Source organism: Acomys russatus, chromosome X (assembly GCF_903995435.1).
Source record: "Acomys russatus chromosome X, mAcoRus1.1, whole genome shotgun sequence".
In the NCBI taxonomy this organism is placed as follows: domain Eukaryota; kingdom Metazoa; phylum Chordata; class Mammalia; order Rodentia; family Muridae; genus Acomys; species Acomys russatus.
Window position 1 is genome coordinate 39,183,303 of NC_067169.1, and position 23,303 is coordinate 39,206,605.

At 38.1% G+C, this 23,303-nt stretch overlaps 1 protein-coding gene across 5 annotated transcripts in view; it reads left to right on the plus strand.

Annotated features, from left to right (window-relative positions):
• Tasl (TLR adaptor interacting with endolysosomal SLC15A4) overlaps positions 1-22,051 on the plus strand; it is an 83,914-nt gene extending 61,863 nt beyond the window's left edge. For 3 of the 5 annotated variants that reach the window (XM_051141241.1, XM_051141240.1, XM_051141242.1), the window contains 2 exons: positions 16,750-16,822; positions 20,678-22,051. In XM_051141241.1, the coding sequence (XP_050997198.1) occupies positions 16,750-16,822; positions 20,678-21,575 (971 nt within the window). In that variant the 3' untranslated portion in view covers positions 21,576-22,051. Of the gene's footprint in view, positions 1-13,477; positions 13,513-14,740; positions 14,991-16,749; positions 16,823-20,677 lie in introns of those variants that run through there. The other 2 variants (XM_051141239.1, XM_051141243.1) reach the window with 2 other exon arrangements.
• The last annotated feature ends 1,252 nt before the right edge of the window (positions 22,052-23,303 follow it).

Sequence of the window (23,303 nt, forward strand, 5' to 3'; positions counted from 1 at the left end):
TGTGAAGCCCTGGCTGGTCTGGAACTTCATATATACACCAGGTTGGCCTTGAACTTGTGGCAATCTTCCTGTCCCTGCCTTTGGAGTGCTGGGATTAGATCCAGCCCTTCTCTTTTTTAGACAGTCTAGTTTCAAACTCCTTGGCAACCCTTTGCCTCAGCCTGCTATGCCCAGCTAACATAATACTTCTGAAAATCGTAGATTACTAATAGTCAAGAAATAGAGTTTTTAAAAAGTCATGTGTGCATATTACTCTCATTTGGAGGAGGGTTACCAGATGTTTCGTTACCATAATGTGCAACCATCAACTTTTTTTAAACAAGAGGCAGTTTCACAGATAGGTTTCATTTTTCAAAAAAGAGGAAGAAACACCATTCTGTGGCTCAGTGTGGCTTTGTCAGTTACCTCCTGGCCCGTTTCCTGGGACTTCCCACTCCTTCTTTAGAACAAACTAGACTTAAGCGAAACAACTCTTTTTTTTTTTCCATAGGATCAGTTACACAAAGATGGGAGCAGCTTAGTATCATGGTGGTCTGGTCAGTGAGAGGCTTGAGAACTTTTTGGAAACAGCTCTGAGTGGCTAGCTCATCTCTGTTAGATCAGCCACTGTGTTGTGCAGGATCAAAGCAGCAGACGATTTGGTGAAGGTAAGGGAGGCAATGGGTCATTTGATTCTCATTTATTCTTCCTCTTCCTACACTTTCTTAGTCTTTTACTGCTAGAACTCTACTCTTATGGCATCAGAAAAGCTTTGTAGCTTACTAACGTATAGTGACGGAGAACTTGATCAAGTATTCAGTGAGGTTGGACAGCGAAGTAATACAAATGAAGCTAAAAACGTCCTTCCCTGACATCCTGATTTTGGACATTTTAGATATTTCTAAACTCGTGTTCAGGTTTATTTGATTGTTGCTGTTGTTGTTTTGTTGCTGCTTGTTTTTTAGTGCTGCTGTTGTTGTTGGTTTGTTTTTTAGTTCTGGCTATTGAACTTTGGGCCTTCTACATGTTAGGCAAATACTTTATTACTGAGTTACTTTTAAATTTTTATTTTTTGAGAAACGGGCTCATTAAAATCTGGCCAGATAGCCCAGATAGAGCTTGAATTGTTTTAGCCTCCTGAGTAGTTGGCATTATAGATTTCTGGCCCAGCTTAAAATGTTACTATTTAGTTATCTATCTGTTTCTTCATTTATTTTCTTTGATATAAGTCCTCACTCTATAGCCCAGGCTGGCTATGAACTAGCAGCAATTTGTGTCAGCCTCCTTACTGCTGGGATTTCAAGTGTGATCTACCAAACCTGCTAAGTAGCAAGATTTTAGCTGAGCGTGGTGGCACATGCCTGTAATCCCAGCACTCAGGGAAGCAGAGGCAGGTGGATTGCTGTGAGTTAGAGGCCAGCTTGGCTACAGACTGAGTCCAGGACAGCCAGGGCTGTTACATGGAGAAACCCTGTCTTGAAAAACCAAAAGAAGGCTGGAAAGACAGCTCAGAGGTTAAGAGCACTGGCTGCTCTTCCAGAGGTCCTGAGTTCAATTCCCAGCAACCACATGGTGGGTCACAACCACCTATAATGAGATCTTCTGGTGTGCGGGTGTACATACAGGCAAAACACTATATACATAATAAATAAATAAATCTTTAAAAAAAAGAAAAGATAAACCAAAAGAAAAAAGTTACAATATTTTAAGGTCTGCAATGAAGCTTGAAGCTTTAATAGTAGCATTAGTAGCAAGCTATTTCTTTGTAAAGTCTACTACATGTATAGTACATACAAAAAGGTTTGATTCATGTAGTCAGTTCCTCAAAATAACTCACGATTTATGTGGTTTGTTTGTTTGTTTGTTTGTTTTGGAGGCAGGGCTTCATTATGTAACCCTGGCTGACCTAGAACTCAGTATGTAAGCCAGGCTAGCATTGAATTTGTGCAGATCCTACCTCAGTCTTTTATGTACTGGAGTTATAGGTATAAGCCACTAGGCATAGCATAATCTCTTCTGTTTTCATCTGCAATGTTTGACTGATTTGGTCACACTCATATAAAATTTATTTTAATCGCTTAATCTTTAAAAGTTGGAAGCTCAAAGCCAGTTTTATTAGTGTTTAAAAGAAAACCCCCAGGGCAGGCAAGCTGTAAATCTCAGCAGCTGACCAAAGGGAGCCGATGAAGAGGAGGAAGAGAAAGCCATGCCATGTGGTTTAAGCATGTTCAGAAGCATGGCTAGACCAGAGGTAGGAAAGAAGGAAACATTAGGCTTTTCTGAGTAGTTCATAAAAGGGGGCAACTTAACCAAACTTCATGGCTGTGGCTCTGTGGCTGCTTCTTTTTATTTTCTGAGATGGATTCTTCCTTGGTCACGCAGGCTGGATTGTGACTTATGTGCTTCCCTGCTTCAGTTCCCAAAGTGCTAGGATTATATGCATGTTCCAATAAGCCTGATTCTGACAAAAATTGACAAGCATGCTTCCTCCCTGCCTGCCCCCGTGTGTGTGTGTGTGTGTGTGTGTGTGTGTGTGTGTGTGTGTGTGTGTGTGTGTGTGTGTGTGCTGAGACAAAGTCTTTTATGGAGTTTTAGATGGCCTAAAGCATACTATGTAGGCCAGGGTATCAAATAACTTGCAGTAACGCTCAACTTTAGCCTCCTCAGTACAAACAGATCACAAGCCAGCACACTGTGTTCAGCTTTCAAATGCTTTATTATTATTATAATTTTTGAGGCCTCTTTTGCTAGCAGCAAATTGTTTAGCTTCTGCATTTTAACAAGAAGGCTTTACAACTTAAGCAGAATATGCAGGGATACCATTGTTTTTTACTTCAGTTGTGCTGATGACTTTTAGAGAAGAGAAAAAAAATAACTATAGTACATTCCCATTGAATTTCAGTCTCAGTGATTCAGTTCAGCGGGCTTGTGATAGTGCTGTGCTATGTGGCGGGGCATATTAAAAGGGAATACGGTTTCTAGTGAGATTCCTTTTCAAACTATTACCTGGGTGATTTGAGGAAAACCTTCTGTTGGGTGTTAAAGACAGGGAATGCATGGGTGCATGTATTTTGTTTTGTCTGTTTGTTTGTTTACCTCAAATATATTTCCTGTCTATGCTTGAATACAGACTTGGGATGGTTGGACTGTTTATATTGATATTCTTATAACATTTTTCTCATGAGCCTGTATGACACATTTTTTTATGCACTGAGAAGCTTTTTGCAGATATAATGAGTTTTTGAAAACTGTGTTAAACATCCATACCACAGTAGAAATTATTTTTTGTTTGGTTTTATGTGATAGAGGCTCATTTAGTATACACTGACCCTGAAACCCCTAGGTGACTGAGACTGGTCTTAAACTCCTGGTATTTCTGGCTCTACCTTTCAAGTGCAGAGATGATAGTCATATGCCACCACACTAAGATCTCTTGTTTCAAAAATATGAAAAAAATCTATTGTGATATGAATGTCTAACAGATTTCTAATACTCATCAGAACTACAACTTTTCAAACTTGTATGCCTGTAATCCCAGCACTCAGGAGGCAGAGCAGGTGGATCTCTGTGAGTTCGAGGCCAGCCTGGTCTACAAAGTGAGTTCCAGGACAGCAGAGATATACAAAGAAAACCTGTCTCAAAAAAAAAAAAAAAAAAAAAAAAAAAAAAAAAGAAAGAAAGAAAGAAAGAAAGAAAAAAGCAAACAATTATCTCTTTCTAATCTCTTGAGATAGTACAGTGTACATCCAAAGCTCCACCAAGTACATTAACTTGACATGTTATTTTACCATGTTTATTTTCCATTTCTCACTGTCTCTCTTCTTTTCCTGACATTTTTGAGAGTACATTGTTAACTTCATTGCATCCCTGAATTCTTCAGTGTGTATTTTCTAAGAATATGAGCAGCCCTTTACATAATGATAATATAATAATGACACTAAAAACCAAGGGCAGTAGCTCATGTCTGTAATGCCAGAGTATGGGAAGTTGAGGCAGGACAAGTGATGTGAGTTCAAGGACACCTTGAGGTATTTAGTAAGTCTCAGACTCACCCAGGCTACAGAATGACACTTTGTATAAAAAAAAAAAAAGGAAGAAAGAAAGGAAATGTGAATTTATAAACTAGAAAAGCTGTCCCTTATTTTTAAAATATTTTATATAAAAATACATTTAAAGGATTTTTTCACAATTTGATATTATAATTTAATTATCATTCTGAATTAGCAGAATCAACATCACCTGAAGGTGTCAGACACGCATGTTTCTTGCTTCTAATCTTTCTACTGCATCAGAAACTCAGGGTCAGAAGTTGCATATATTCACCCCAAAGCTCAAGATCCACTACCTATTAAGAAAACAAAGAAAATTCACTAAAGCTTTATAGTGACATAAAATGATTGAAAATTACAGTCCAGCATTAAAACAACAAGCAAGTGATAGAATTCCATCCAGGCATTTAAACATTATTCTGTGAATCATTTTTGACAGTGGGAAATGTCTGTGACATAGCAGTGGGAAGTGTGAACATAAAATTCTTCCAGCTGGAGGATAGCTCTGTGAGTAAAGAACCTGCTAGCCTAGCACGTGTACCTGAGTTTGGAGCCCAGCACCCATTGAAACCAGACACAGGGCTGTAGAGATCTCTCAGTGGTTAAGAGCACTCATTGCTGTTATCCTGGGTTTGATTCCCAACACCCATGTTGTGGTTCACAATCATAACTCCACAGGATCAGATGTCCTCTTCTGACCTCTGTGGGCACTAAATAGACTCACAGGCACATTCATATATGCAGACAAAACACCTACTTGTAAAATACAATGGGCAGATCAAATAATATTTAAAAAGTCAAGAATAATCACATGCATCTATTATAACTCCAGTATTGAGAGTACAGAGATAGGTGGATCTCTGGGGTTCTTTGGAAAACAAGCAAAATTATTAACAGTGGTTCTTGGGCCTTTAGGGTTATATGAATATTCCCTCTTGTTTATCTTATAGTTATCATTTCCAGTTTCCTATTAGAATTTATTTTGCTTTTTTTCATTTCTTAATTTATTTATTCACTTTACAGTCTGATAACAGCCTCTTCTCTCCTCTCCTCCCAGTACCCCTTCACGTCCTTTTCCTCTCACCAGCCCCCATGGGTACCAAGCCATCCTAATACATCAAGTCACAGCAGAACTAATCTCATCCTCTCCCACTGAGGTCAGACAAGGCTACCTAGGTATGGGAAAGGGATCCAAAGGCAGGCAACAGAGTCAGGGACAGCCCCTACTTCCATTGTTAGGGGACCCACACATCTGCTACATATGTGTAGAGGGCCTAGGTCCAGACCATGCATGCTCTTTGGTCAGTTGTTCAGTCCCTGTGAGCCTCCTTGGGCCCAGGTTGTGCACTCTGCATAGAATGAGACCTTGTATCAAAAAGAAAAGACTACACTTCCCGTTCACTTGGGTAATTAATTGTATTCCTTCTCAAGTCTCTGATGGGGTTGAAGACCAGAGAGTTTAGTCTTACAATTAAGTTTAGTTGTTTAGGGGTTATGGTATTTTTAGGTCTAAATAGATGTTTTAGGTTGATAATGATGAGATATGATCGATATTGATTCACATTCAGAATTTTAGATGTACCAAGATAGGAAAGATGTCTACTTCAAATGTGCCCACTTGCTATAAATGTACCATTTATATAATTCCTGATTGCTTTGTGATTCTTCCTGCTGTATGTAGTTTATTTTCCTTATGTATAATAATATAGATATACATGTAAAAAAAAAGAAATATAATAAAATAAATAAATAAAAATCTGGTTTAGCTGAGTTTGTAAAAGTTATAATTTTTATAAGCTCCAACAAACAATTTAATATTCATGTAAATGTTATGGATGTATATTATGAAGGTTTGGGAAAGAGGATAAACTCTCCTAACAGTGGATTATATGATCTTTATAAACTACATTTTCATTATTCTTGGGGTATCATCCATTATCAAAGTCCTTATGCTTTTTGAAAAATAAGAAATGTGAATTTATAAACTAGAGAATTCCTTATTAAAATTATATAAAATACTTTTAAAGGATTTAAAAATACTATTTATTTATTTTTATGTACATTTGGTGTTTGGTGTACATGAATATCTGTGTGAGGGTATTGAGTCCACTGGAACTTGAGTTACAGACAGCTGTGAGCTGCCACGTGGGTGCTGAGAATTGAACCTGGTTCCTCTAAAAGAACAACCAATGCTCTTAACCACTAAGCCATCTCTCCAGCCCCCTTTTAAAGGATTTTTATTTTTTTATTTTGTTTGTTTGTTTGTTTTGGTTTTTCAAGACAGAGTTTTTCTGTGTAGCCTTGGCTGTCCTGGACTCGCTTTGTAGACCAGGCTGGCTTTGAACTCACAGCGATCTGCCTGCTTCCGCCTCCCTGAGTGCTGGGATTAAAGGCGTGCACCACCATGCCTGGCTTAAAGGATTTTTAAAAGTGGTCATAAGGTTTGTTTTTTCCAATGTATCAGGTGGTAAGGAAGAACACAAAGAACCATCAAAATTATGAAAAATATACTTATTAATAATTCTGCACCAAACTTTACATATTCTGAAGTGAATAATCACTTCAAGCCCTTTGGTGTAGTTATTACCTTTGTTCACACAAGTACAAGCAGAGGCAAACCCAAAATTATTTACTGGTTTATTAAAATTAATATAGAAAAATAAGATTTGGGTTTTTTTTTTTTTACAGTTTTCCTAAGTGCTGCAGTCTGACTTTGAACTTGTGGCACCCCTGCAGCCTCAGCAACTAGAGTGCCAGGTATACAGTAACCATTACACCCAGTATTCAACCCTGCTTTAAAAAATAAGGTGCAGAAGAAAAGTTCACAAGTTTTGTTTTGTAACAGGAATTTAAATATGAATTAGTCAGGGAAATGCAAAATAAGACTGAATTGAGAATCCATCTAACTCCTGTCAGAAAAGCTAACATTAAAAAAAAAGTCAGAAAATGCTGGTAAGGATGTGGGCCTTCTGTGCTTCTGGTAGGATTGTAAAACTGTGAAGTCGTTATGGAAGTCTGTGTGAAGTTATTTCAAATGACTAAAAAAAGAAGTTAAGTATGTTGGGACATACTTGTAATCCCAGAGCTTGGGAGGCCAAGGCAGGAGGATTACCCAGTCTTAAACAAAACAAAACAAATTAGAATATATGACTCAGCTGTACCACTCCTGGGTAATATAATTGAAGGCCTCTAAGGCAGCGCACTACAGAAATACTTGGACATCCAAGTATTTTGTGTGGTAGTAGAGAAATGAATCCAGCCTAGATATCCATCAGGCAATGCTCATATAAAGAAAATGCAGCAGATGTACACAATGGAATTTCATTCCACTGTAAAGAAGATTGAAATCAGGATGCTTGTAATAATTTCTGTTATATGTCTAGGGGTGTGTGTGTGTGTGTGTGTGTGTGTGTGTGTGTGTGTGTTTTAAATCAAGAAAGAAGTCATGAGGGGGAAGGAAGTGTTAGGAGAGAGGCGGGGTAATGGGAAAGGAACAGGATCAGGAACAGGAAGGCAAGAAGGATTGGAGAAGGCAGTAGGGATGGAAATTAGTAAGAACAAAGCACGATGACATATATATAGGAACATGTGATAAGAAAACCCATTACTTTATATCTTGAACTCAGAAAAACTAGTAATATGGGGATGGTAAGATAGTTCAGGAGATACTTGGCTTGCTGTGCATTTAAACTTGGCATTCAGATTCCATGTAAAAAAGAAGGCATGGTAATGTGCCCTTGTAATCCCAGAGCAGGGGAGGCAGAGACCCTGGGGATTTCGAGGCATCCACCCTAGGATACTTGGTGAACTCCATGCCAGTGGGAGCAATAGTCCCACAAAACAAGGTGTCCATGCCTGAGGAGTGGTGTATAAGCTTCATCTCTACTCTCTGCAGGCAAGAGCACCTTCACATATGCATGTATCTGCACACACACTAATAGTACAAAAGAAATATGGATGGGTAAGATAAACTATTCAGGATATAATCTAAAATCTGTCATGAAGCCATTAATTCCTTCTAGCTCTGAAGAACAGAATTTTTATTTTGTTTGTTTTGTTTTTGAGACAGCCTACTTCTGTAGCCCTGTCTGGCCTGGTACTTGTGTAGACTAGACTGGCTTAGACTGGCCTTGAATTTGATGCGATGCTCCTTGCCTTACCTCTCCAGTTCTAGGATTAGAGATGTGTACCACCATGTCCAAAAATAGCAGATATTTTATTTAGTCTTTATTTTTTGAGCTTTTGGGCCAGAGTCTCATGATGTCAGGCTGTCCTCAAGCTCACTATATGGCTAAGGTTGGTTTTGAACTTTTGATCCTTCTGCCTCAGCTTCCCCAAGGTTAGGTGTGTACTATCACTCCTGCCTGCTAGCCACAATCTTATGGCAATTTGTTTTACTCTCAAGTGTGACCAAATTATGAGTTGGTTCCTCTAATGGAAAACTTTTAAAAAAATCAGTGAAGTGTTTGTGAATATAAGTGGAAATAATCTTATACATTGTTAGTAAGAAAATAAATTGGTTCAAGCTAATTGAAGGGAAATGCAGCCAGGTTGGGTTAAATAGATGGAGTGCTTGCTTGAAATGCATGCAGTATGATAGTGTATGTCTCTTATCCTAGCATTTGCAAGGTGGAAGCAGAAAGATCAGAAGTTCAAGACTGTTTTTTTTTTTTTTTTTTGTCTACATATGTCAACCTACAATACCTGAGACCCTGAACCCTCAAAACTCCAAAATAAAGTTAATAATAGCTTTATTCTAGTAACTCTGCTGTTCAAAATATGGTCCCCCAAACCATATACAGACAAATATACAACACTGTACAAGGAAAAAACCCAGCATGCATTATCATAAAGGATTTACTACAGTGAATGATGCTTGTAGATGTTAATACAGATGAAATAAATGTCAGCACTGTCTAAAGCCTACTGTTTATTTTTGTTATTATTTTTTGAGATGGGATCTTACTGCCCATGATTTCCTCAAGATCGCTATGTAATCAACACTGACTCTCAATTCTCTTATCTCTGACTGCTGCATGCTGGGATCACAAGTGTATGCTGGGGCACCCAGCTAGGATAGATTTTTTTTTTTATCATCAGACTTGATGACATGTGGAGGCCTTGGTCCAAGATCGTCTATGAAATAGTAGCCATCATTTTCCTTTTTTCCCCCACACCAGATTATACAACACAATGTTTGGTACTGATTTCAGCTCACTGCCTTCATTTGTCTTTGGCCACTGGAGATGTCCTTTGAACCCATCTCAGTCCAGCCTGAACTTCCAGTGTTTTACTTTGTATTTACTGAAAGTATTCTGCAAGAGACAAGATATGTTCTAGGTCACTACCATCCCAAATTTCTCCCTTCCACACCAGTTGCCAATCTCTTTTTTTGCTATTGTCATTATTCCTTGATGATTATTCAATGTTAACCTTAGTGTTTATGATATTGGTTAGTTCTTATTAACATTCGTGTAATGCTGGTAAATATCTTGCAATAATGGAGAGACGATCCTGGAATACTTTTCTAATTTAAGAAGAGAGAATTTCTGAAATGTTCAATGCTTGAGGTGAGACCCAAATATTATGGGAGACAGCCAGGGATAACTATACTGCCTAAGCTGTCAGAACCGAAGAAGAAACTATCCCTAGGATGGTAATTGCAATAGGTGGAACTGGGATAGGCTCAGGATAGCTAGGGTCTTGATCCTGTGGGGAACAGGCAGAGATAAAGTAGGCAGAACACACACCATGAGGGCCTTACAGATGTAGGTGTTTGGTTGATTTGTAAACAGTTCATTGGTAAAATTAAATTACCATGTGGAAGGTAGTTATAAAATCAAGACTAACGTAACACTAGGCAATAGTATTGATACTTCTTAAAGAAAATGTTAATATTGTTAGATTCAGAGATGGAGAATAAGTTATTTGTTTATCAATGAGTATTGACATACAAAATGCATAATTTACTGCATCTTGGCAAGTGCTGCTGTTATTAAGTGAAGTCAGGGATAATAGCATTTTCTTGGAATAACAAAAGTGCTTCGTATCATAACTGTGTGCTATGAACTGCTTTCAACAATGTAGCAGCACAGTATGTTCTAAATACTGACTTTGGAGTTTATGAACCTGGGCTTCAGCCTTGCTTTCAGTAGGCAGTAGTAGCTGTATCCTCTTAGGAAGGGCAGTTTTATTTTATAAAGTTTTTATTAACATATACTATATTAACTATATAAGCTGTATAGTCTATATACTAATGCATTTCATTTTGACATTGTCATATATGTATATTATATATTTTTATGAGATCTCCCAATAGCACTCATGGATTGCCCTGCTTCTCTTCCTGATCCTCATTCTTTCTCCTCAATAGGACATTTTTATATTAATATCTATTACCTTGCCAGTTTTTTTCATTTGGCAGATGTGATAATATTTACTGTCTATACTGTTGGAAGATTAGGGCCAATATATAGAGTACAACCAAAGCAAAGTTGATAACATGATGTTCTATCCAGTTTACTCTACTTGTGTGCTTCTTTTTACCCTTCTTGTTTTTCCCTTGCTAGCCTTTTTCCTCCTCCTCCTCTCCCTCTTCCTCTTTTCTGTTCTTTATTTGAGTTCAGGTCTCTATATCTAGTTTATTCTGGTTCTTAACTCATGATCCCCAGCCTCAAACCCCCAGTACACGGGGTTAGGGTATGTCCCACCAAGACATACCCTTTTGGCTTGTTTGTTGTTTTGTATCTTTAAGACAGGGTCTTACTCTGAAACACTCTGAAACTCACCATAACCTAGCCTAGACTAACCTTGAAGTAACCAATCCTCCTGCTTCAGCCTTTCAAACATTTGAAATAAGCTACTATGCTCAGAAGTAGGTTTATAGGGGGAAGCTTGATTAAGGTCAAGGTTAAGCAAGCCAGGAGTCTGTTTTTATAAATAGAGTTTACTTGGAACACAGCCATAACAATTTGTTTGCATGTTATCTGTGCCTACGTTTTTTTCCTATGCTGGAAGAGTTGCAACAGGCTATATGACCTATAATATCTTAAATATTTACTATCATTAACAGGCATTTTTAGACATCCCCTATGCAAAGTCCTTTCTCTTTAGTTCTTTTTGCTTTGTTTTGCTTTTTAAGTTTACAAAGGTTCTTACTCTGCATCCCTAGTTGGCTTAGAATTTGTAGACAAATATGGCCTTAAACTTGTGATCTTCCTAAATCTGGTTTCCTAGTGCTGGAATTAGAAATGTACTATCACTAGGTTTTCTTTTTGATCCTGTGTTTACATTGTTAGGATATAAGTCAAATGTATGTCTATATACAGAAGTTATATCAAGAGTCTCTCTCTCTCTCTCTCTCTCTCTCTCTATATATATATATATATATATATATATATATATATATATATATCCTTCTCTACATATTTCTATCTATTTACACACACACACACACACACACACACACACACACACACACACACACTGGTCTAGAAGGAATAATTCATATTGAAGTTTATTCAGAAAACCAAGTAAATGATTGAACAAAGTACTGCACTTTAGTCCATACTTGTGAATTTGCACACAGGTTAATTTTGGTATGCCACTGTCTGGTAATGATTAATGTAGGCTAAATTTGCCTAGAACATCTAATCAGCAGATGTCCTTGGATGTCTCTTCTTCACACTTAACCAGTCATAGAATCTAAGCACACACACACACACACACACACACACACACACACACACACATACACACACACACACACACACACACAGAGAGAGAGAGAGAGAGAGAGAGAGAGAGAGAGAGAGAGAGAGAGAGAGAGAGAGAGAGAGAGAGAGAGAGAGAGAGAGAGAAACAGAGACAGAGGCAGAGACAGAGAGACAGAGAGTGACAGAGACAGAGAGGGAGGGAAACCTTCTCTAAGATAAATAAAACTTCAAGCAATAAAGTGTATAAACAACTTGATACATTAGGTTCAGTGCCTCAAATAAAATTAAGTATTCCTTTGAGATATAGTGATAGATTTTTTTTAAGTTTCATAGGTAATAAAATTATTTTTAAAAATGATAGAGATAAACTAAAGTAGTCGCAGGAACATTTTCTTCCCCTGTTTTGTGATTTTCCCCCCACTGGATTCATCCTAGTGGTGCATTAAATTGTGCTTACAAGATGAAATAATTTCTTTTTAGAAAGATGTACTTATTCATTTATTTGTATGAGTGCTCTATCTGCATGTACACCTGCATGTCAGCAGCTGGGGGGGAGGATCAGATCACATTATAGATGGTTGTGAGCCACTATGTGGTTGCTGGGAATTGAACTCAGGACCTCTTGAAGAGCAGTGACCTTAACCTCTGAGCCATCTTTCCAGCCCCAAAATAAATTCTTTGCCAACTTTCCAGAGTTCGTTCTCCTTTTCAGGCTTGGCAACAAATGTCTTTACTTAATGAACAGTCTTACCAGCACCTGCCCCCTTCCCCCTCCCCCTCCCCTTCTCCTCCCTGCATATCTTCGTTTTGGACAGGGTCTTGCTATGTAGCCTAAGTTGGCCTCAAACTCACAGCTGTTTCTGGGTCAGTTTCCAGAGTGCCTGTATTATAGACTTGGGCTGTAAAGTGCAGATCAAATACATATATATATGTATATGTGTTAGTCTGCACAGCTTCATAACTCTTTCAAAAACCTCTGTGCCATGCTTTCTACTGCCCTCTGCTGCCAGTTTTTAGAAACATCAGATTATGAGTAAATCCTCTAGCCCTCTTCCTAACCTCATGAAATTGTAAAGATTCAGCACACTCTAGAGGTAATGCAATACTCAGTTTACACATGGCAGCTGGGTGTCTGAAATGTAAACATAAGGCTTGTTTACTGATGGATAGTGTCTGAGTGCCTGGTGACTTTGGATATATTGTTCCAAAGCCGCTCAATTTAACACTTGAAACTAAAATGGGATCTAGTTAGCACTTCTGAAACTTTTGCAGTCTCTACAAAGATGTCTGCCAGGGTAATATGGTGTGCATAATGGGGCATTATTTCAAATACCAGAAAGTTTCTCAGGCCCTCAGTGTAAATTCCTACTTCCCATACTTGGAAGTTTATTTTATTATTAACTTTAAGTAACTTACCTCTCTGATGGAATCAATCTCCCTCCCTCTGTCTTTATCTCTCCCTCTGTTATTTCAGACATAGTCTCTCAATGGAGCCCTGGATGGCCTGGATCATGATATATAGACCAAGCTGGCCTTCTCCTGTCTTTGTCACAAAGAGCATTCAAGGCTGGCTTTTACTATGTAACCCAAGCAAGCCTCAAACCCACAGCACTGCTCTTGCCTCGATCTTGCCCCTGCTAGGGATATAGGACAGAGCCACCAAACCTAGCTCTGAAGTTATCTGGGGCTCTTCTTTCATCTTCACTTGTTTATTTTTTTGGTTTTTGCTTTAAGGCAGAAGCATATAGTCCAGGCTGGCTTCATACTTGGTATGTAATGAAAACTGTCCTTGCATTCTTGATCCACCTGCCTTTATCTTCCAAGTGCTAGGAATATGGGAGTGCTCCACCGTGCTTGGTTCTTGGTCCCTTGTATTTATTCCATGTCTCACTTATCTGCAACCACACTCTTAGCTCTTGTGTCAGGCGGAGAATGAATCCAGCATTCTTCTAGCTTGTAGCCTTAACTACAGCCTCTTATCTTACTGAAACTCATTGTGCACTTTACTGTTAGATGGCATCACACTCTGAATAACTTTCCTTGTATGTCAGGTTGGGAATCCTCAATCTTAAGTGTTTGAGACCAGAGTGTTTTGTTAAAGATTTTGAAATATTTGCATATGCACAATGATATATTTTGGGAAATGCAAATTTTATGTAATATATATAATTTATAATATATAACATATATATCTTTGTACATACACACTGACTCTGAAGACAACTTTATACAAAATTTTTTTGTGCTCCTGAACTTAGACTATCTCATGAGATTAATTGTCCATTTATGATGTTATGTTGGCATTCAAAAACATTCAAACATTGGAGCATTTTAAATTTAGGATTTTTTAAATTAGAAATGAAATTAAGTGGAATACATTCAGCTTTGTCTGTCTCAATGGATTCCCCTGACCTCATTACTCATTCTTCCCTCCCAGGATTAGTGAATCCTGATTTACCCCTTTGGCCAGGGTGAAATCTATTCTTAGGCACTATGAAGAATTTTCTGCTTTGTCACTTTACTAATTTGAACTTGGTTTCATGTACAAAATGGCAGGATTGTTGTTGTTGTTATTGTTGTTGACAGTCTTAGCCCATAACGGAGACTGATTTTAAATTCCCTGATTTGCCTGTCCCAACCTCCCAAGTGCTGGGATTGTACCATGCTCAGCTAGACTGATAGAGACTTAATTATCATAACTATGACAACAACAAGCCTCTTCACAAATAACAAAATTCTAGACTTTCCTCCACCTTTGTGACTGTGTGGAGCTCATCAGTACTTTTCATAAATATTCCCCCATCTTGAGAGAACCCTCTGTCACATCAGATTGATGAATATGAAGAGTGGGATGGTAAACAATGGGAAATTTGGAGTCTATCTGAATGGAAACAGGGAATAGAAAGGCAGGCTCTTCAGGAGAGGCTCTGTGCCTCTGAAAAATAATACACCATAGACTGGCACCTGTCGCTGCCAAATATGAGAGTGACAAGAGAGACTGACTCTCCCCTCCTGTGTCTGACCTGCCCACTGCAGTGTTAAGGGAGTGCTGTGCTTTAGAGGCCAGTAAAGCTCACTTTTGGCAGCCTCTCTTTTCTTCACCACAGTACAGCTGTTGAGGAGGTACCACCTTGCCATCTTCATTGTGTTTCTTCCTACTTACTCTAAAAGATTTTTCTGTAGTTTTAAAACTATTTTTTACTTGTGCAACTTGGATTAAATCCAGGACTTTGCAACTGCTAAGCAAGTAAGTACTGTGGCACTGAGTTTGTCCCTCAGTCCTGCTTTTTTAAAAAGGGTTGTTTATTTTTATTTTATGTTCATGTGTGAAGGACAGCATGTGTGGATATTTCACACTTGTGTGCCTGGTGTCTGAGGGTGCCAGAAGAGGGTGTTGGATACTCTGGTTAGCATACAAATATATGGATTCTATTGGGACACAAATATACAAAACCATTCTTAGTTTTTACTCACCCTCCCACTACCATTTCCCTCCCGGTCTGCTTCTTGGGCATCTCTTTCTCTTCCAAACAGGCTACCCTTCTCCTTTTTTGACACATGTAATCCATTACCTTCTCTTCTTCTCCCTTTAGTCATATTTCTCACTTTTCTACTCTCATGTTGCATGTGTGTGTGCATGTGTGTGTTGTAGTTTAAATCTAGATTCTGTATAAGAAAAATGACTCATCTTTCTGAATCTATTTCTCTTAGGATAATGATCTGTATGTCCAATTATTTCCTGTATCAAAATGTCATTCTTCATAGCTGAGTAAAATTCTGTTTTGCACGTACACATATTTTTCTTGATCTATTTATCTGTTAATGGATATTCAGGCACTGGATTCCATATCGTGGCTATTGTGGACAGTAAATATAAATATGAATTTGCAAGTATCTATGTGGTATATTGAAAGAGGATTCCTCAGGTGGATATCCAGGAGTGCTGTAGTTGGTTCATATGGCAATCTCATTTTAGTTTCTTTAAGAACTGCTGTATTGAGTGGCTGTACCAGTTCAGATTCTACATTAATGACGTGTATTTTTGCTGTGCCAAATGTCTTGACAAAGCCAACTTAAGGGAGAGTGGATGTATTTTGGCTCACAGTTCAAGGCTTTAATGCATCATGGTGGGGAAGTCATGGCAGCCAGAGCAGAAGAGAAGCAAGAGGCAGCTGGTCTCATTCTGTCTGCAGGATACAGAGACTTCTGGATATTTAGTGCTCAGCTTGCTCTCTCCTTTGGATCCCAGCCCATGAAATGATGACACCTGCGGTTAACATGGCTCTTCTACCTCAGTTACTTTAATCTACATAATCCCCCACACGTGTTCCCAGAAGCTAACCTAATTCAGATAAACATACATGCTCAAATGTTTGTCTTCTAAGTGATTCAAGATCCTGGCAAATTGACAATCAATATTCACCTTCACAGATACACATCAGCAGTGTCTAAGACTTCCTTTTTTCCCAAATCCTTGGTAGTATTTGTTGTTTGTTGTCTTGACAAAAGGCATTCTGGTTAGGGTGTAACAGAATCTCAAAGTAGTTTCAATTTGCATTTCCCTGATAGCTAAATGTGTTGTCCCTCTAAACTGTTCCTTTCATTTGCACCTTTATTGATGGGATTATTTGTTGCTCTTGTGTTTGCTTTCTTTTTGAATTTGTTAGGTATATTGGATATCAATTCCATGTAGGAACATTGGCAACAATTTGGGACACACACACACACACACACACACACACACACACACACACCTATTCTGCTGTCTTACTTGGAAGCTTTACTACTTTCTCTCAAATTTGGGTTCATAGTTTTCTAATACATAGGAACTATTTGTCAGTTAAAGTTCTTTTAATCACTTCACAATGCTGCTGATGGCAAAGGCTAATGATGTTTTAAAGGGATCAGACTGAGATCTTTTTTTTTTTAAAATTTTTTATTTTTTTATTAATTTATTCTTGTTACATCTCAATGTTTATCCCATCCCTTGTATCCTGTCTTTTCAGGTCTTTGTCACCATCAAAGAAAGAATTTGGAGACAGGACAAGATAAGGAATTGAAAACGAATATACTTAAGGGGTGAGTACAAGCTTTACAAGCAAGAGGAATCACTGGAATTTGTGTTTGTTTGTTTGTTTATTTATTTATTTATTTATTTTTGTTTTAGAGTCATGATCTCATTCTGTAACCCAGGTTGTCCTGGAACTAATCATGTAGCCCAGCTGTCTTCACCTCACAGCATTTTTACGTGGGTACTAGCTGTCTTCACCTCACAGCATTTTTACGTGGGTACTAGGATCCAGACTCAGGTCCTTGTGCCATCAAATCAAACTAATTTATCATCCCAGCCTTTGGAAATATCATTATCTATAATAATTATAATACAATATATTGATGATGATGATGAAATAATAGTTATTGGTCATCTTGGTAGACTGTGTTTATACCAACTGGTGTTTTCAAGTAAACATGTGTTTATTTCCTTGTTTTTTTCACTGTTGGAGCAATGACATGATTTTCTATTATAATAAAGGTTACAGTTGCATCAGCCTTAGCAACTGTGCAGTTTGCCTCTTTTATTCCTTCTCCTATCAGGTCTACCTCAATCGCTCCCTCCTTCTAGGGCTTGCCTCTATGTTCCAAAATGCTCATATACACAGCTAGAGCATCAATTCAGAATGGGCATATGTAGAGAATATCTTCGATTTCACAATGCAGTACCACTCATATCCATGACAATTTCTTCACCTAGCTCCTGGTTAGTGCTCTTTGTAGATTATGTCTGGAATCTTCCTATCCCAATTGTAGGCATCCTTCAGGTATGTAGGCTTTCAACATCTTTTCAGTTTATAAGGAGACTTGATAAGGCAGCTGCCTCAGGACTGTCTGTCTATGTGAACCACGTTCCTGTCTCATTTTCATCTTGCTAGTCATGAAAGAATTTACTGTTCCTCACTTTCTCATTGGGAGCTAGGATGTGAGGAACAGAGGGAATTCTGAGTGAGTGAAGTCATGAGAGAATCTGTGTTGTTGACGTGGGTACAGCTAAGTCAAGTCAAGAACTCTAGCCTTAGACCCAGAAGGCAATAACAAAGCATTCCTTGGGCATCCAAGTATGAGTATTGACAGTGTGTGCAGAAAATGTCTACTATAACTTTCTTCCTTCAGGTATTTATATCCTGAAGGCTTTTCCCTTATAGAGACTCCTCCTACTGAGATTAGCTAAATTTGTCTCCTTGATCTAGCTATATACAATAAACACCAGCTTCTTCTTTATCTGTATGGAATACCAATCCTCCTTGTTCAGCCATATGCAATAACACCAACTCTCTGTTCAACTCTAAATAATTGCCTTAATTAGGGTTGCTATTGCTGTGACAAAACACTATTATGGAAAAGCAAGTTGGGGAGGGGAGGGTTATTCTGTTTACACATCTATATTGCCATTCATCATTAAAAAAAATGTCTAGAGAGGAACTCAAACAGGGCAGAGTCCTGAAGGCAGAAGCTGATTCAGAGGCCATGAAAGAGTGCTTCTTATTGGCTTGCTCCTCATGGCTTTCTCAGCCTGATTTCTGATAGAACAGAGGACCACCAGCCCAAGGATGGCACCAACCACAATAGGCCGGGCCCTCCCCCATTAATCATTAATTTTAAAAATGCTTTAGAGTGGATCTTATGGAAGCATTTTCTTGGTTGAGGTTCTCTCCAGTCAGATCACTCTAGCCTGTGTGTCAAATTGACATAACACCAGCCAGCACAATAATAAACAGACTGAGCTCCTGACATACTGTAGTATCTCTATTAGAAAGCTCAGTCCACCTGATGCCAGCTTTTCTACTGTGTGTTTCTGTGTTTGTCTTGTCTTTATTCCCTAGGCACTCCAGTAAGGTTTGTCCCTAGAGCTTTGCTGGACAGGGCAGTTGGGCACACTGCCTTTATATTGCTGATCCATAAATACTGTGGCCTAAGCTCTTAATGGTTCTGATTTTAGATTATAAAGTTGAAAAGCTCAGTTTATAGTATCTCAAAAATCACTTTTTAAATTATTAGCATACCTACCTCTTTTTCCTTTGATTTCTGTGAGACATGGTTGATCTTAGGTTCCAGATCCTCCTTCCTCAGCTTCCCAAGCACTGGGATTATGGATGTACACCACCATACTTGACTTTTACTTATTGTTCTCTTGTTTCTCTTGAGACACGGTCTCACTTTCAACTTATATTTTTATTTTTTAATACTCTCCCTATGTTGTCCAGGTCAGTCCCTGGCAATATTTTCTAATGTTTATGTAGAAATTGAAAAGTCAACAGTGAGCTTTTGCCCAGACTCATAGTGATATTCTGAACCTATAAGCAAAATGGCATGCCACATCCTGGTGGGGTTAGGGTGGGGAAATCACTTCATCACCATTAGGGCCTTTAGGGTCATCCTTGTTGCCTGGATAGTTACCTTCACATGTATTTAAAAATTGTCTTTTCATGTGGATACTAGTTTTATATTGAGGTTAGAACTGTGCCTTGAAAATATTTTTAAGGTAAGAATTATATTTTATTTTTATCCATATTATTATACTAAGAATGCAAGCTTTAGTATTCACATATGAGTTGGAAACTTAGCTTTGTATCTTTATGTTGCTTATTAACTTTGCCTACATTTAAACAATTGTTGAATTTGATGAATATACTTTGAAAATAATTCCAAAATATAGACATTTATAACATTATCTTTGTACAATTCTTAAAAGGAACATTTCACTTACTTGGAAAACTGCATGAATATTAAAGAGAAGCTGAAACTGAAAAAGCATACTTTAAAAAATAGTCTTTTTTTTTTTTTGACTTTTCATTTTCACTGTCAAATTGATAGGTCTGCTTTAGTAGGCCAGCCCTTGGGATCAAAGACAACCAGTTCTCCTCACTGTTGTCTGTTGCTCAAATTCCAGGAATGCCAGTGTGTTCCTTTTTTAGAAAATGCAGCTGCTGGTTTCTGGCTTGTTCTATCCACTCACTTCAGTGACAACTGCTAAAGATGTGGAAGGGGGAGGGAAGGTGTGGGAAGGCCTACTGTCAGGAAAGAATTTTAATAACTAGGGTAGAGGTAAACTTGTCAGTTGAGTGTAGACATTTCTAGGATATATTCTGCATTCAACATAAATTTAAAAGGTGGGGGGAATTGTTGGTCTTTCATAATCAACCATACATTAGTTTCAGAATTCTTATCAGTTGTTTCACCAACTTACCAAATACTTTTAGAATCCCTCCTATATCCCGGTTGCTATTTAGCACCCAGGAACATTTTGTTTTTAAGTGTGCAACATTACACTTCTTGTTTCAGTAGATTTGCCACATATTTCTTCAATCGTTCTCAAAACACACTAGCCATGTGGCTCTCCAGATGACAACTTCTTCACTTCCTTTCTGCAACAACTCCCAAGGCTCTTTGAGATCAGATTGCAGGCTATTGTATCAGTCCCATTTCTTCTCAGCTTTTTGTTATGTATAAATATGCTATGCCACAGTGTCTTCTTATAATTTTATGTTGGTAGCCCCAACTCCTATTTACCCTTTACTCTTAAGCTGAAATGCTACATGCTCTAAGCCATATCTTATGAGTTCTCTCTTTCTGCCCTGGGCTATGTTAGGGTCTGTTTTAATGCTACCTTTGTGCTACCACTGTTATAATCTCCAGTATTAAAATATTGGGATTACTTGTGTCCACTTTATTTTCTCCCATAAGAGGACATATTATATCCTTCCATATTTATATCTCTAACATATACCATGGGCATGGCATACATTAGGTATACAGTGAGAGATGGCCTGGTCAGTGAATGCATGAATCAATTCATTCTTCATTTTTCATACATCAAGTGCCAATTAAATTTTTCTAGTCTTCTTTCCTCCTACTATTTCTCATGAATTCTCTTTTCAGAATGCTGTCAGAAGGGTATCTCAGTGGACTTGCCTACTGGAATGACATTCATTGGAATTGTGCATCTTATAATGAAGCAGTGTCTGGGGAACAGGCCAAGGCAACAAATTCTGTTGCTGCTCTTTCGTATTCCTCTGTGGATGAAACACAAGTTCAAAGTCTATATGTGAGCTGCAAATCCTCTGGGAAGTTTATTTCATCAGTGCATGCAAGAGGAAGTCAGCACAGCAGAAGGCAGAGTATAACAGTGCTGCAGGCAAACCCCAACCCTGTGTATGAAAGTCCAACCTTGGCTGCAGTTGACATATGCAGAGATGTAATCAGGGAGACATACTTGGTTCCACCTTCTTGCAAAAGTATTTGCAAAAATTACAATGACTTACATATTGCAGGGGACCAGGTGATGGCCATCAACTCAGTAATGGCAGATTTTCCCTCGGAGAGCAGCTTTGAAGATGGCCCTTTACTGAAGTCATCTGAGATTCCTTTGTCCATGGAGGATTCCATTTCTACACAGCCCACTGAATTTCCCCTCAAACCTATCCAGCGGTACTCATCCTATTGGAGAATAACCAGCATCAAAGAGAAAAGCAGTTTGCAAATGCAGAAGCCTATTTCAAATGCAGTGCTCAACGAGTACCTAGAGCAGAAGGTGGTGGAGCTATATAAGCAGTACATTATGGACACCGAGTTTCATGACAATTCTCCTACCCAGATTCTGGCATCAGAACTCATCATGACAAATGTGGACCATATTAGTCTTCAAGTGTCCAGAGAGAAGAACCTGGACACGTCAAGAGTCAAGGACATAGTTATTAGCCACCTGTTGCAGTTGGTGTCTTCTGAGATCAGCACACCTAGTCTCCATATTTCTCAGTATAGCAATATAACTCCATAGGGGAGATTCCTGTCAATTCCTCCCATTTCTACCAATCCCAAAGGAGTAAATTTTTCATGTATTTAGAGAAGGTGAGGGAGGGAATTATGAGAGGGAATTAAGGACTAGTAAAGGAGAGTTTGAGAAATATCATACTACTGTGTGTACTGAAGGAAAACAGGAAGAGGGACCACGAGGAATGGTTTTAAGGGCAAGTTTATACAGAATCAGAGCAAAAATAAAAATGATCACAGACAGACAGAAGTTATTGTAATTTAATCATAGGAGTACTGAAATAGGAAGATAAACCAAATTAGGATCAAAAGGAAATGCTATGGCCAAACTAAAAACCCAAAGGATTTGAGAATTGGGTATTAAACACATGTTTCTTATTCATATAAATTCCTCTAGGTTGTTTCTTCTGGAAAGAAATGTAATACAAAAAGGTTGTTAAATTTGGGTGGACTGACATTTTTCCAAGCATATTTTTCTCTATTCTCTATTCTCTATTCTCTATTCTGTATGGCTGCATTCTCTGTAAATATTAAATGTATATCAAACAAATAACAATTGTTTAATTTTTTTTTTTGCAACAAGGTTCAATTAGCTCAGGCTGGCTTTGCAATCATGAATAACCAACGATCTTGAATTCCTTATCCTCCTGCTTCTATCACATAAGTGCTGGTATTATGGGCATGCATCATCACATATGGGTGTGTTTTTATTTTTGAATGAAAAGGTGCAGCCACAAGACAAGAACTTAAACCCTCTAATTCTATTTAGTAATATAGATAGCATTTTCTCAACAGAAAACCCCTCAATTGTGAACATTGAGGCAATTTGCTTTAATTCTCTGTGTATAGTTTTCATGATGCTGCAATGTTCAAGAGGAATTATGTATAGTTCCCCCTCCTGTTTTCCTTTTTCATATGTTTTTCTGACCTGGAGCCAGAAAAAGGTCTTCTGTATGCTCCATACAAGACTTAGGGTTCCATAATTCAATTCATGTATATTTGTTTAGTAAAAAACAGTAGCTTCATATGTGCATTGCTGTCTTAATCTTTTATTCAGCTCAGGAGTTGGAGAACTATGACCCACTAGTCAAATCTAATTTTATGACAGTTTTAGACTTGTGAGCTAGGGATGGGCTTTCTTTTTCTTTTTCTTTTCTTTCCTTTGTTTTTGAGGCAGATTTTCTATGCTTCTTATGTATAATTATGTATTGTGTTCTAGCTCTCCTAGAACTCACCATGAGGACCAAGCTGGTCTTTAACACACAGAGATCTGCCTGCCTATGCTTCCCACATGCTTGGATTAAGGGTAGGTGCCACCACCTGGCATGTTTCATTATTTGTAATTTTAATATGGCTTTAAAAGTCCAAAACCAGAAATCAAAAAATATTTTAGAGCATGTGACAATTAGGTGAAGTTCAAAATTAAAATTCAGTATATATAAACTAAATTTTATTTATTTATTTTTTGGTAGTGGTGAGGATGGAATTCAGGGCCTGACTCATAACAAACAAGGTCTCTAACACTGAGATACATCCCAAGCTCCCTACTAGATCTTATTTATTTAGTACAGTCAGTGTCAGCTTTTACATAAGAGTGGCAGAGTGGGCACTACACACATGGTAGAGAACATATGGCACATCAAAACTTAATATTCTTTTTAACCATCTGGCCCTTTACAGAGACATTTGCTAAACCTGTTCAGTTATAGTGTTCTGCCCATACTTAGATTCAGGC